The sequence below is a fragment of the Equus caballus genome, chromosome 18 (assembly GCF_041296265.1).
Source record: "Equus caballus isolate H_3958 breed thoroughbred chromosome 18, TB-T2T, whole genome shotgun sequence".
Lineage (NCBI taxonomy): Eukaryota > Metazoa > Chordata > Mammalia > Perissodactyla > Equidae > Equus > Equus caballus.
Window position 1 is genome coordinate 47,837,804 of NC_091701.1, and position 13,800 is coordinate 47,851,603.

Genomic DNA, 13,800 nt, shown 5'->3' on the forward strand with positions numbered 1-13,800 from the left:
AAAGGGAAATTCATTCCAACCCCATAGTGAAGACATGGGCAAAATGTTAGCCTTGGTCTCCTGTGGAAACTCTGTCTTCTTGGGGAAACGGTGCAGTGCATCCAGTGCATGCGTTCAGCCTGGGTTCCTTTACTGTGCTGAAAATAATGAAATGAACTAATCTGCCCGGTGGCCTGGGGGTTTAGAAATATTACCATATGAACGGTGCCCTGGCACTGTTTCTCATGCATTTGGGTCTCAGTGGATAGTACAAATACTCATAAGTAAGACTGAGTTACAAGCACAGATTCGACGCTTTCAAAAAATCCTGAATTGGTTGCTTTTTTTTCTACAATTCATCTTACTCATTCTCCAAAATAGAATTTGTAGAAGCAACGTTTACCCCAATTACGGCAGCACCACTACCACATCTTCTCTTCTTCTTAATGGTATTGTGGGTTTTCTGTTTCTGTTTCTATTTGTTCTTATGGAACCCATTTTCAATTTCATTTACAGGAGACAAGTGCACTTACAGATATACCCTTCACTGCTTTAAAGTAAAATGAATTAGGATTCCAGTAGGAAAAAAGGAGCGGTATTGCTCTTATCACAGGGCCTGGAGTTGTTGAAAGAGTGTCACCTGGACCCTTTCCACAAAGACACAAAATCACAGCACAGTTTCATGTTCTTGGTTCTTGAATAGGTGACCTCAGAAACTGTTTGATGTTGATAAAGATGTAAAACACAGACATGTTGACAAAATGGAATTCTATACCTTCTTTTACTGGAAGGAGTAGACATTTAGGGCAAGTTGGGAAGAAGAAGACATTTGTGTGGCCCCGTTTTCAATCTGAAGTCTGGTATTAGTTTATAAATACAAATGTGCACTTTGTATAATTACTCAACAGAATTCTCAATATGTTATAACGTGTATAATACATACATATATGTATAACATGTGCAACATGTTATAATATACTAATTTAATTTACTTTATTTTTAATTTGTTATAATGTAATGGCAAGCTACAGAATTTTAACTTAGATTTTGCTACTTTGTGAAGAGCAAGGAAAATTATAACAAAAGAAACCATTAACATTACAGAATCATTATGCTTGTAGAACTTAGCAGAAATGGCAAAATGTTTTTTCCATCTAGTTACTTTTATGAAAATGGGTGTTTCTGTAAACACTTGACATAAGAAGATATTATTAGCTCTTTCTGCTTCTTCTGGGTCTGGTATTTCTTAAAATAAACCCATCCTCATGGGTTTTTGAAAATGATTGGATTGAGTCAAGCTTGTCTATTCTTTCAGATATGCATTTATTTATTAGTTTGCATAATTACAAACGAATTATCATGCTAAAAAAAACTGGAAAAACACAAGGCCTAAGAAAAGGAAGAGACATGAAAATATCCTGTCCTTAGCACCATGCTATTGCAGAGATATGTTTGGGAAATTCTTCATTTTTTCCAGCTTCTATGCAAATCTCAACATCACAGAACATGGGGAAAGATTACACCTTCTTCTAACAGCCTTTTCTTGTGCTTGTTCTTTATCCCTCTCTGTCCTCTGTGTGTTTTCAATTTTGAGACATCTCTAACTTATGACATTGATTTTTATATTTGTTGAATCTTTGTACTTGATGACAATATTATATTGCTAGAAAAGGTGTTTCACTGAATCACCAACGCTGAAAGGAAGAAAGCAAAATGTATAGTTACCTGATACAGTTGTGAAAATGATATTATTTTGAAAGACCCAGTGACTTTTTAAGAATTAATACACAATAAAAATTGCCACACATGACTATTAATTTTGGGGTTCTTGAAAGGCATTTCAGAACTGTGTAGTTCTTCAGCATATTTAGCTGCTTGAGGATAATGGCTCTCTTTCTTTCTTGTCCCTACTTTAAACAGACTCTAAGTACATCATAAATGCATGTCAAATACATCACTTATTGCATTTAGGTGTTAAAAATATGCATTTTGGTTCAAAATAGCTGAGTGATGGAATTCTACTTGATACAATATATTCACAGTATATGTTTGGTATTTTTTAAATCTTGCATAGCATTTTTCCTTTACCTCCTTTTACTAATTAAGTTCACATATAATCAACATGTAGAATTCAAGGACGGTAGAATTTTAAAGAATTAGATGTTAAAGCAGTGTAAAGGGCCTTGTACATTTCCTACCGCACACAACGCTCGGTCAGTGGTAGCCCCTCCTATGTCTCTCCCTGAGTGACTCCCTGCTCTGTCTCAGCGGATTACAGATGAGGATTCTAAGTGAGACTGATATTAGCTGTGACTTATTCACCTGATTTCTCACTTGAATTGATGACAAACTCCAGCCAAAACCCGACATGCCTGTCTGCTGCTTCAATCTCCTTCCATTCCCACGTTGCTAGTAGATATATTCACCGGTGAAACTGCAGCTAATTACCCTTTTTTATTTTTCCCCTATTTTATCTTCTTTTGAAGAAACCCCATATGATCAGAGTAATCCATCTGCAGTCACAATTAATAATTACCATGAAATTCCCTGTTTGCCCAGATAGTCTTGGAATTCTTATATCAGAGCCAAATCTGTTTTACTGTGCCTCTTCCCCTTCTTGTTTGGATTTTATATAAGGAGTTAAAATGTCATTCCTCCCAGTGAACAAGACTGATGGCCATAAAGACCCAGAGGGACAGTGAAAAAAGGAGGCAGGTTTGTATTACAAGAACTCTTCAGGATCCTCTTAGCAGGCAAATTGTAGCCGTCTCAAAGTCTTCCTGCATCTGCTTGTAATGTCACATGGAACAAATATTGCCAAGAAATGAACCCCAATCAGTTTCATTATAAGACATGAATAGTGTTTTCCACTGTTATCTATTGTCAAAAATGAGTGGTACTCATTTTCTTGTGTTTTTAACTGGTTCCCGTTTAGTTAAGAAGAACTTAGTGTTCATGAATACTCTCCGAGCAGGGGTAATGGGCACTTTTCATTCTTTTTAAATCTGAACCACCTTCTTAACTTAGGCACTCCACCACCCACTGAGGAAGAACCAGCCTCCACTAGGAGAAGCTGCAAATACCGTACACTCATTCTCCTAGCCTTGCCGGTGTCTAGGATGCAGGCCAGTGAACCAGACTGTGTCAATCAGACACCTCCAACTCAGGCTTGCCTAAAGAAGTAATGAAATGACACGGGAAGCAGGGACTATGCAGAATCAATTTTGGTGATGGCTGGTGGCAGGAGATTAGCTACATTCAATTTCAAGAAGAAACTATTCCGGAAGCCACATCAGTTATATAGTAAGAGAGACTTCGGCAATGAATGTGTCTGGTGTCCAGTGTCAGCTGCAAGGGTGCATTCACCAGACAGTTCTGCGGCATTATCCAGCACTGTTACTGACTGCAAGACCTCCAAGGGTTATTCTCCGGACTCCTGGAGATTCCATGAGATATCCTCCACACCTCTGCCACGCAATGTCTCTTTAACAAATTGCCTTTCCTGTTGAAATCAGTCAGACTCTGAGGCTTGAAATTGGAAGCTGTGACTGATAAAAAGATATATAATTTACAAATCTTAATGTTCTCAATTTATGTCTAAGTGAGAGTCATACAAGAGGACCTTTCAGGAAAGACCAAGTGTGGTAAGAACTGTGTAATAGTAGATTAAATCGCTGTGAACTGACTGTTCACTAGGTAACAGTTCATGAAAGAGGAACTGAAGAAAAACTGGATAGGTGATCACAAAGCCACTCTCTGGCAACGCCGCTATGGAAGACTACCATGTCCTAGCCACCAGAATGATTTGGCAGAGTCATAATGTGCATAGTCACCTATCTCTTTTTCACCTATGTCTCTTTGAATAACACCCCCCCCAAATCCACTATTTCTCTGGTGGAAAACAAATGTCCATAGTATTGGAATTTGCCTTTTCTTTAGTTTCTGAGCTTAATTCTTTAATGAAAATTTTCTGGCAATATTCAATGGTGCGATTCATTGACATAGTCACAGACAATCTACTTCATTCAATCCTTTTTTTTTTTTTTGGCCTTGTTTACTATGCAGCCTGAATTACTGGGGGAATAGCTGACACAAAGTAAGTGTGCAATGGATATTTGTGAAGTGAAGATAGGAAACCATAATGTAGTACTTATGAGCCAGGTTTTCGCATACATTAACTTACTTCCCCCTCACAATAACCTTCTGAGATAGGCACTATATTTACCCCCCTCCCTTTTTGTTTTTTGACAAGCAATGGACACATGGAAGGTCTAAGTAACTTGCCCAAAAAAAGTGAGTAAATGTGATCCTAACTCAGGAAGGCTGACTCCAGAGTCTGTGCCTTATTTTTTTTATTCAGTGGATAATCATTAAGCACCCACCATATGTCAGGCACAAAAGAGTCAGTGATGAGTATGATATTATTTTGCCCTCAAGGAGCTCACTCTGTCAGAGAGACAGACACATGAAAAATAAGTACAAGTGCAATACGGTAGATTCTATGACAGAAAATATAAATGAAGTGTGTTGGGACACAAGGAGGAGGTGATAAACCTTACTCTGGATGAAGGATGGTTGAAGAGGAAATCTGAGGGTGGAGAATGCTTCAGCTGAAACCGAAAATAATTTCATGAATATAGAATTGCATTCTAGGCAAAAGGAACAACTTATGCAAAAGGTAAAATAGCATGATATATTTGTGAATACAGTGAGGTATAATTGAGGCATGAAGCTGGAGATGTAGGCAAAGGCCAGATAATAGAGAAAATGATATACTATGCTAAAGAATTTTTACTTTATTCTAATGCAATCAGGAACCATTGAAAAAACTTAAACATGAATACACATGCATTTAAGAAAGATTTCTCTGGCTGTATAGGATTGATATAGAGGGGTCAACGTTAGATGGAAGAAGATAAGTTAGGAGACTACTGAAATAGCGGATTAAATACATGAGGGCTTTATTGGGTCAGAAGTTCTAGGGTAAAGAGGACATTGACTCAAGAGATAATTAAAGATAGAACTGGCAAGGCTTATAAATCAATTGGACATTGGTGGGGGAGGGGTGGTAATGAAGAGGTAGAATTCTCTGTTTCTTTTAGTTTGCATTCATTAACATAGGATACACGTTACCTCCGGTTGTCTTTTTCTTTAGAATATTTTCATTCTTTTTGCAAGCTTTTTGTTTGCAGTTTGACTGCTCCTTGAGATTCTGAGTTTTAGCCTCTTTTATTGTGCTTTTATGTTTATTTATATCCTAGCGACTCTTTGGTTTTAAGATGCTTTATGTCTATGTTAAGATTGAAATATTGTATACATATATACGTCTTTACCATACATCTACATAAAACTTCTAGAAAGTGTCTTTTACCGCAAATTGAGTGTTTTTATGGATCCTGCTTTTTTAGTTTGTCAAATAAATATTGTTATTTATATAACTAATACGTTTGATGGCCCAGATAAGAGTCCTTCTTTTATATGTTCTTTTTAGGAATCTTCAGCATTTTTGGACACTGGGATAAGGCTCTCTAAATAATACTTTTTGAAAAGAAGAGGACAGTGAGAGTTCTAGCAGTTAACACTGGCTTTGCTTAATCAGAAACCTTTCTTTTTGAAGTCAAATATTTCTATTTTTAAATTAAATATTTTTATTAAAAAATGATGTTTTGCTCTTTATAGCTAAATATGACCAAAGCATAGTCGTTTTGAGTCAAGAAAGAGTTGAAATTAATTGAATAACACTTCTTTTGGAGATTTATGCAATAAATCTGCATAACTCATGCATCTGTGTAGATAACAAACCTGTTCTCAAGATAATTTCAAAACTAACAGCCTTTTTTTTTTTTTATAAAGATTTTTTTTTTACTTTTTCCTTTTTCTCCCCAAAGCCCCCCGGTACATAGTTGTGTATTCTTCGTTGTGGGTTCCTCTAGTTGTGGCATGTGGGACGCCGCCTCAGCGTGGTCTGACGAGCAGACATTAACCGACGAAACACTGGGCCGCCTGCAGCGGAGCGCGCGAACTTAACCACTCGGCCACGGGGCCAGCCCCACTAACAGCCTTTTTTATTCCGTCAAGTATATGTGTAGATATTTTTATATATTGCACGGATATAGAGATAAATAGATAGATGATTGATAGGCAGGTAGGTAGATAGATAAATAGATGATAGATGGATGAAGATATAATCATAGAAACTTTCATTAAAATAATACTGACAATGCCTAGCACAATGCTATAGAGATACTTGGTCCTCAATAGCTGTTGGTTGGATAAATAAATGCATAGGTGAAGCCTATATAAGATCACTCATGTTTAGCGATGCAGTGATTTCATAGGAAAAATTCGCTGCCTTTATTTTTTTTCAAATGTTTTGCATCATCAGTCTCTTACAATCCAACAATCCAACTAGTACTTGCTCATAGCTTTAGGCAAGACTGCTATGGAAAACCAAGTAGGACTGGAGGCTTCACTTCTGAGCATACTGAGTTATACGAAGAATCAGGACTTGGAATTGCCTTAAGTCTTCTTTCCTCTTGATATTTTCCCCCATTTGTATAAATTAAAATGAGGTAAAGTATTGTCTTTCATTGTCATAAATATCTCAATGCAATTTTTTGATGTCATAGTAATTCTGCCCAATGCATTCTACTGCTGTTTCTACATGATAGTCGAGGACACATCAGATTCATAAACTCAATAAATAATAACCCACTAAAAAAAGAACATATAAACTAGTTTGTCTAGCACCACGGGGAAGATCTTTTTATGAAAAGGCTATTTGAAAATACATTTTCCTATTTGGAAAGGTTCTTTACCTTTGCGCATGCGTTTGTTGCCTCTGTATATTTTGGTTTCTTGGTACAGGCTTCTCTTCTGTCTGATGATGCCAACTACTCTTTACAGCATCACAGAACTCCCCGTGTTCTTCCATAGATGTGCTGAGCACTTGCAATGTTATCAAGAGGCCTTTTTCTGAGTACAGTTTGTAAAGTGATTGACATGCTATTGTTAGAATCATCAGCTTCAGTAACTCCACCCACCAATTACGAAATGTTCAGTCTCAAAGACTGTCAGCCAAAATAGCAAAGAATAAAAGAAGATTATGTGGAAAAAATTTAGAATCTCAAATTTTAAACTAGACTTTTATAAAATCATAAAATGTTCACACTCCTAGGGAAAAAATGTGACTGTTTGCCCATGCATTCACTCCTTGATATTTTGGGGGCATCTGCTGTCTACCAGGAAGCTAAAGGTTGAGATTTGAGGATGCATGAATTCAGTTGAAGGAAAGTGTCGTATTATCAAATAATGACTGTGAAATGTGATAGGCTGATAATAGAGATGTGCACTGGCAGCATGGCAGTACAAAAAAAGAAGCAAGAATAGGTAACTCTGTATGAAAAGTCGGGAAAACTTTCAAAGAGAACATAATTTCTGAGCCAAGACTTCAAATGTGTAGAGTGACCATGGAAAAGCCTTAACTCGAAGCTCCAACTCTAGGGATGTCAAATTTTATACCACAAATTTTTAAAGTAAATTAAAAGAAAAATCAAGAGAGAAAACTCAGGGCAAAAGAAAACATGTTTGAATTTGAATATATCCAAATCTAGGCAAACACAATATATCAACCACAATGTTTTTTTTCTGCTTTTTCTCCCCAAATTCCCCCAGTACATAATTGTATATTTTAGCTGTGGGTCCTTCTAGTTGTGGTATGTGGGATGCCGCCTCAACATGGCTTAACTAGCAGTGTCATGTCCATGCCCAGGATCCAAACTGGCAAAACCCTGGGCCGCCAAAGCAGAGTGCACGAACTTAACCACTTGGCCACGGAGCCGGCCCCTCAACCACAAATTTTTATGTTCATCATTTAAAAGAAAGAACTGATTATTCTATCAAACCTTGAATCCATTGACATTTTTGCTAACATAAATAGCACATTTTTCATATTGTTTATGTCTGTTTGACAAAGATGCAAATAACATTAACGCATCCTAACCCTTTCTAGTTTTATTAAAAATGAGATTAGTGATGGGTAAAATTGCTGAATTACTGGCGTTGAGCATGAGCTTTTTCCCACTCTAGTGAAGCAGCTGTCATTTACTATTCTGCCAGTCTTTCATCACATTTTTTTCTATTGGGTGTACTTCTAAGAGTCACAACAGCAGTGAGTCACCATAAAAAAGTCTGTCCTTTTCTTTCCTTACTCGTGCTAGAATGAGTTTGCATTTTTATTGATAGAAATGTACAATATCTTTTCCTATAATGATAATAACAATAGCAAGTTGCGTAAGCAGAATGTGAACTGTTTCCTGTGCTGGAGAAATCTCCTTAGAAGTGTATAGCAAGGATAGATTTTTATAATCTATTTGGCCAATATATGAGCTGTCATCAGATTGGCGTGAGTTATGCAAACATCATGATATTGTTTGCAATTGTGCCGCAATTTCATACTTTAGATTCCAAAATTAGAGCACATAGCATCTGTTTTTCTTGGGGTTTTTTGTTTGTTTGTTTGTTTTGGTGAAGAAGATTTGCTCTGAGATAATATCTGTTGCCAATCTTCCTCTTTTTTTTTTTTTTAACTTGAGGAAGATTAGCCCTGGGCTAACATATATGCCAGTCTTCCTCTACTTCCTCTACTCCACAGCACGGCTGATGAGTGAAGCAGGTCTGCACCCAGGATCTGAACCCACAAACCAGGGCCGCCCAAGCAGAGTACGCAGAACTTTAACCACTTGGCCACATCCCGGCCCCCTGTGTTTCTTGTTTTAATGGATAAACAAGATGTTTTTTAAAAAAGTTTAAGTGTGATTTAATGACTTAGCCAAGATTACAACATAGCTAGCAGAGGAGGGAATTAGGACTAATCGCCCACTTTTAACTTCTGGTTAATCTACCTGTGAACCAAACCACATTTTGTCTCTTGCAGCCTGATCTATATTGAATTTAATTTTGGAGAACCAATTTCATGAATTTTTTTGTGTGAATTTATGTATGGCATTCTGGCCAGAATTCTTTGTTACATTTTACTTGTATAATTTGATTTATTCCTGAGCATTATGATGATCCATCTTTTTACCTAACCTTACACTCTATAGACACCAGCAACTGGGAAGAATGAAAGTCAAATTTAAAATCCAAGCTAAACTAGTTGCAAAATATGAAACACAGTAAGTGATGAAAACAAAATCTTGGAATATTTTAAGATAGATTTTATGTAAATTACAGCAACCAAGGGGCAGTAAAATTGATGCATTGACACTAACATACCAAAGTAGTGTAGCAATTACAGCTCTGTTTAGTAATAGCACATAAGTGCTGAAGTAGAAACTCACAACTCTAAACTAAATTTATGTATCCTTGTACTGTTTATGTTGTGTCATCTTCGACAAGAAAATATATTTAGAGATGAAAGGCATGGATTGTTCTTATTCAAGTAGATACACATTAAGTCCAGTGTTTGCCCAGAAAATGATAATTTTTAAAATATGTGTCAAAAATACATTTATTTACTGTTTTTCTACTCCCAATATTTTGCATCTGTCTTTCTCAACACACAGATTCACATCACTAATCCTATTCTTTCAGCCTGATGATTAATAGCAAGTTCCGGAAACTAAAATTTCTATGGGTTCCAGGCAGGTTTTTAAAAAATGTGAACCTGGTGTTAAATATTAGTGAGTGAGGGGAACAATGACCAACTGAAAAGTACATGCCCCAACTAAAAAGGTTGGCCACTACTTTGTTCCAGCAAGGCGCTGCCATGTTGGAATGTGAACTCAGTGTTGACAGATCTTCAAAATTTTCAAAAGCAGGCAGAAGTCTTGATTTTTCTGTGTCAACTAATTCGACACTTTGAAAACACTGAGTGAGCCAAATAAACATGTCTCTGAGCCACAGCTTGTCACATGGACCTCTAGGTACACATGATTCTACAGTGATGGTCATGGTGCCCTTCAAGAAGGACCCTGGTATTGGTCAGATTCCTGCTGTCCTTTGCTCTTTCACTGTTTAATCAGTACTTCCTATTTCTCAGTTTGTCATAGGAATGCCATAGAATATTCCCATTATGTCCCTATTGATGGGAAGACTTGCACAGTTGTAAACAGCTGTCATGCAAAGAGCGGTTATTTGTGCCTATGCATTGTTTTTCTATCTGCAGTCTTCAGTGATTGTTATTGTTCCCTCCAGATTAATGTTATTGATAGCCTTAAATAAAACTTGATTATGCAAATCTTCTTATTATATGGAATCATGAATCTTTAAACTTAAAGAATATGGATTATTTATTTTCGATGTTCCCTCTTGAGAAAGTAAAGTACACATTTTGTTTACTGCTCTATCCCCAGTTTCTAGGAAGTTCTCTGGCAACTAAAAGGTTGAATGAAATTAGTTTATTAATCAAAGTTTGCTATTTTAGTTATTCATTCATTAAGCTTTTCCTTAGCACAAACTGTGTGTCAAACATTTTATTAAATATCATTTGATGTATGTGGATCATTAACTCAGGCTAGAAAACCATTGTGCTTGGGGAAAAAATTACACTAGTCTTCAATATAGTGAGATATAATCTACATTTTTTTCAGCCTTACTTAAATATAATTGACAAAATTATAAAATATTTAAAGTGTATATTGTGATGATTTGATATATATATATTGTGAAAAGATAACTCCTATCTAGTTAACACATCCAATGAAATAGAATCTACATTTTAAAGTGTAAACTACATTTTGGCTTCAACTCTCTGTAGGACTTTTGGCAGAGTATCAACTAGTTTTCTTAATTTTCCTTTCTAGAAGAGTGTAATAAGGTCAGATCATGCTACAGATCTCGAAGTAAATGTCTGACTGCCACTTCGTTAATTAGAGCTTTAACCCTGTACACCAAATGCCCTTGGGGGAAAAGAGCCACACACTACAAATCCACTAGCAAAAAAGAAAATCACACGTCAGGATCTCATGAATGGATTTTAAACTTATTCTTGGTTTAAAGGATTAGAGTTTGATAGTTTAAAACTATTTAACTCCATAAAAAAAAATTTTAGTGCTCCTATTTGATTAATAGTAATAATGCACCTTTGCTCACTTGACTATCCTCTACTCACATTTTTAAAAATCAGATCTCAAAAATAATATTTTTCAGTCATGTAGAGATAAAGATAAAAGTGAACTTCCAACTTCAAACAAATTCAAATACATGTATTCTTAGAGAGTCATCTATCCATATCCTTATTTTTTGATGTTAAGATTTTTAGCACTATGCCAACCGCCTCATCATATCAATCAATCAATCAATTAATCAATCATTTACTCTGTCAGATCGCATTCTGTAGTAAGAGCAGGGTTGGATCACCAAAGTAAACAGGAGCTTCAAGTTTCCAATTCAGCCAGGTCACCTGTGCTAACTTAACCAAAATCAAAAGTAGCCCTGTTCGTGAAGAGAGAGACACACACCAGCATAATATGGTCTGTTTATACTGGCTATATATCATGGTTATATTCTTCAACTGAACTCTGGATGCGTCATCAAACTTGATGGCCAGCTTGAAGACTGAAATGTCTTTCTGTAACACACAAATTTAGCTTATAAACAGCAAAAATATATTTCTTGTTCATTAAGAATTTCCATTTTCTTTTTGAAGTTCATCTTTCTCATATTGATTCAAGACGGCATCATTAACATTTGTTGCTTACTACAAGTAGCAGGCAGAATAATGGCTCCTGAAGATGTCTAGGTCCTAATCCCCAGAATGTGTGAATACTTAAGTTACATAGCAAAGCAGAATTAAGATCGCAGGAAATACTACTGCTAATCAGCTGACCTTTAGACAGCGAGATAATCCTAGAGTATCTGGATTGATCCAATCTACACACAAGGGTTTCTAAAAGTGGAAGAGGGGATGGGAAGAGAGAATCAAAGAGATGGCAGTGTGAGAAAATCTCAGCTTGATAGAGGAGGGGAGCCATGAGCCAAGTCAATGGGCAGCCTCTAGAACTGCAAAAAGCAAGGGACTGGATTCTCCCCTAGAGCCTGCAGAAAGGAATGCATATCTTCTGAAACTGCCAACACTCAGGGAGACCCAGGCAGGGCTTCCAACCTACAGAACAGTAAGATGTTAAGTTTGCGCAGTTTTAAGCCACTAAGTTTGAGGTCATTCGTTATAGCAGCCATGAATGCACTGAGGAAACTTAATTTTTTTAGAAGCTTCCGTCACTGAAATTGCATTAATAAAAAATGTTAAAATTTCCAGACTTTTCTTAAGGCATTGTCTATTCATTTATTCATTCATTCGTTCGTTTTCAGGAGGTAACCCGTAGCAGCCAGGTCGACATTTCAAGAAGCAAGCAGGGAATGGAAAAAAATGAACAAGAAGCTTCCAAAGCACACAAAATTGATGTTCTTGGAACAGAAATGGTAACTACTTAGAAAGACAATCCTTTGCAAACAGTTTCCAGAACTGTGTTGTTGTAATTCTGACCTTGTTGTAACCAATTGCTTTTATTATCATTTATGTATTTAATATCAATACATATCAGTGTCTCTTTCCCCACTTTGGAGTTGACATTCTTTGAAAAATAAAATGAGGATTCTAAAAACATGAGGGCACTTTAGGTGTCAATTCATATAAGTTCTGTTATAGCATGAGCCCAAGCATTAAAATAACTGCTAGAAGTTTAATTCGCATCTCTCAGTGTGCACTGAAGTCTTAGATGAAAATCACTGTGAAATGAAGAATAGATGTGCAATACTGAAAAAACTGACTCCTTAAAAACAATTATTTATTTAAAATGATCTTTAAACACAGGTCTCTCATCTTGAAAAGCATACCGAGGAACTAAACCAAGCTTCTCAGTTCCACCAGTATGTTCAAGAAACAGGTAAGAATCTGGTATTATCTGACCCCAGTAACCTTTCTGCTATTGACGTGTCTATGTTTGAACAGAAGACTTTCAAAGCACAATCGCTCCCACTAAGAAAAGTTAGTAACTATGACTCATGGTCCCAGAGGGGGCAGGGTAGTATTTCTGTATATAATTAGGTTCTGTCTGTGGTAAAAGATGCAATAAGCTTCTAAAAATAGTTCATTGCCCATCAACCCTATGAGGTATTCATCCTAAAAGCCTAGAAGGTGATAAGCCAGCCACCTCTGAATTGCTTTTTGCCTCAGGGACCTAGAATAAAATTTGATATTTATCAAGCTCCCTGAGAAGAGAAATGTTATCTGGATTGTATTACTTTTAATAACAGATTTAAGCACTTTTAAGTCCAGCTCTCCAACCTACAGATATGAGATTAGACTACAGACAAATCTGTGCTAATTTGCATAAGATGCGAACAGACTGTCTTGCCTATAAAAGGGGAATGAGAAGTTTTGCTGTCCTGAAGAGCTAAAAGGGAAGATTTAAGCCAACTGTGACCCAAACGCTACTTGACTACAGCTGTTATTTTGGTTTTGCTTAAGGAAGTAGGTCTTCCTTTTGCTTTTCTTCTGTTCTTTTCTTTTTTTAGTAACTTTTATTATTTTTCCTGAGCATAAAAGTAAGACATACTTGTAGAAAACTTGGAAAATATACACAATTAAAATAAACAAAAGTTCCATCACTTATGACTTCTCATCCAGAGATCACCACCACCATTTTCTTCCTATATTTCTTGACATATACTAACTTACATAATGAAATAGTGCCGTATGTATACATTTGTGCCTTGAATCTTTTTACTTATATTGTGAGAAGTTTCCCATAGCATTATAATTTCTTCTTAAACATCATGTTTATTAGTTACATAATATCCCTGGTGTTCTTTTCTGAC

The 13,800-nt window shown here is 36.3% G+C and overlaps 1 protein-coding gene across 5 annotated transcripts in view; it reads left to right on the top strand.

The window, feature by feature from the left end:
• The window catches only part of XIRP2 (xin actin binding repeat containing 2), a 280,948-nt gene that overhangs the window by 246,938 nt on the left and 20,210 nt on the right, over positions 1 to 13,800 (top strand). For all 5 annotated transcript variants that reach the window (XM_070241989.1, XM_005601558.4, XM_005601559.4 and 2 more), the window contains 2 exons: positions 12,292 to 12,402; positions 12,794 to 12,866. In XM_070241989.1, the coding sequence (XP_070098090.1) occupies positions 12,292 to 12,402; positions 12,794 to 12,866 (184 nt within the window). The remainder of the gene's footprint in view (positions 1 to 12,291; positions 12,403 to 12,793; positions 12,867 to 13,800) is intronic.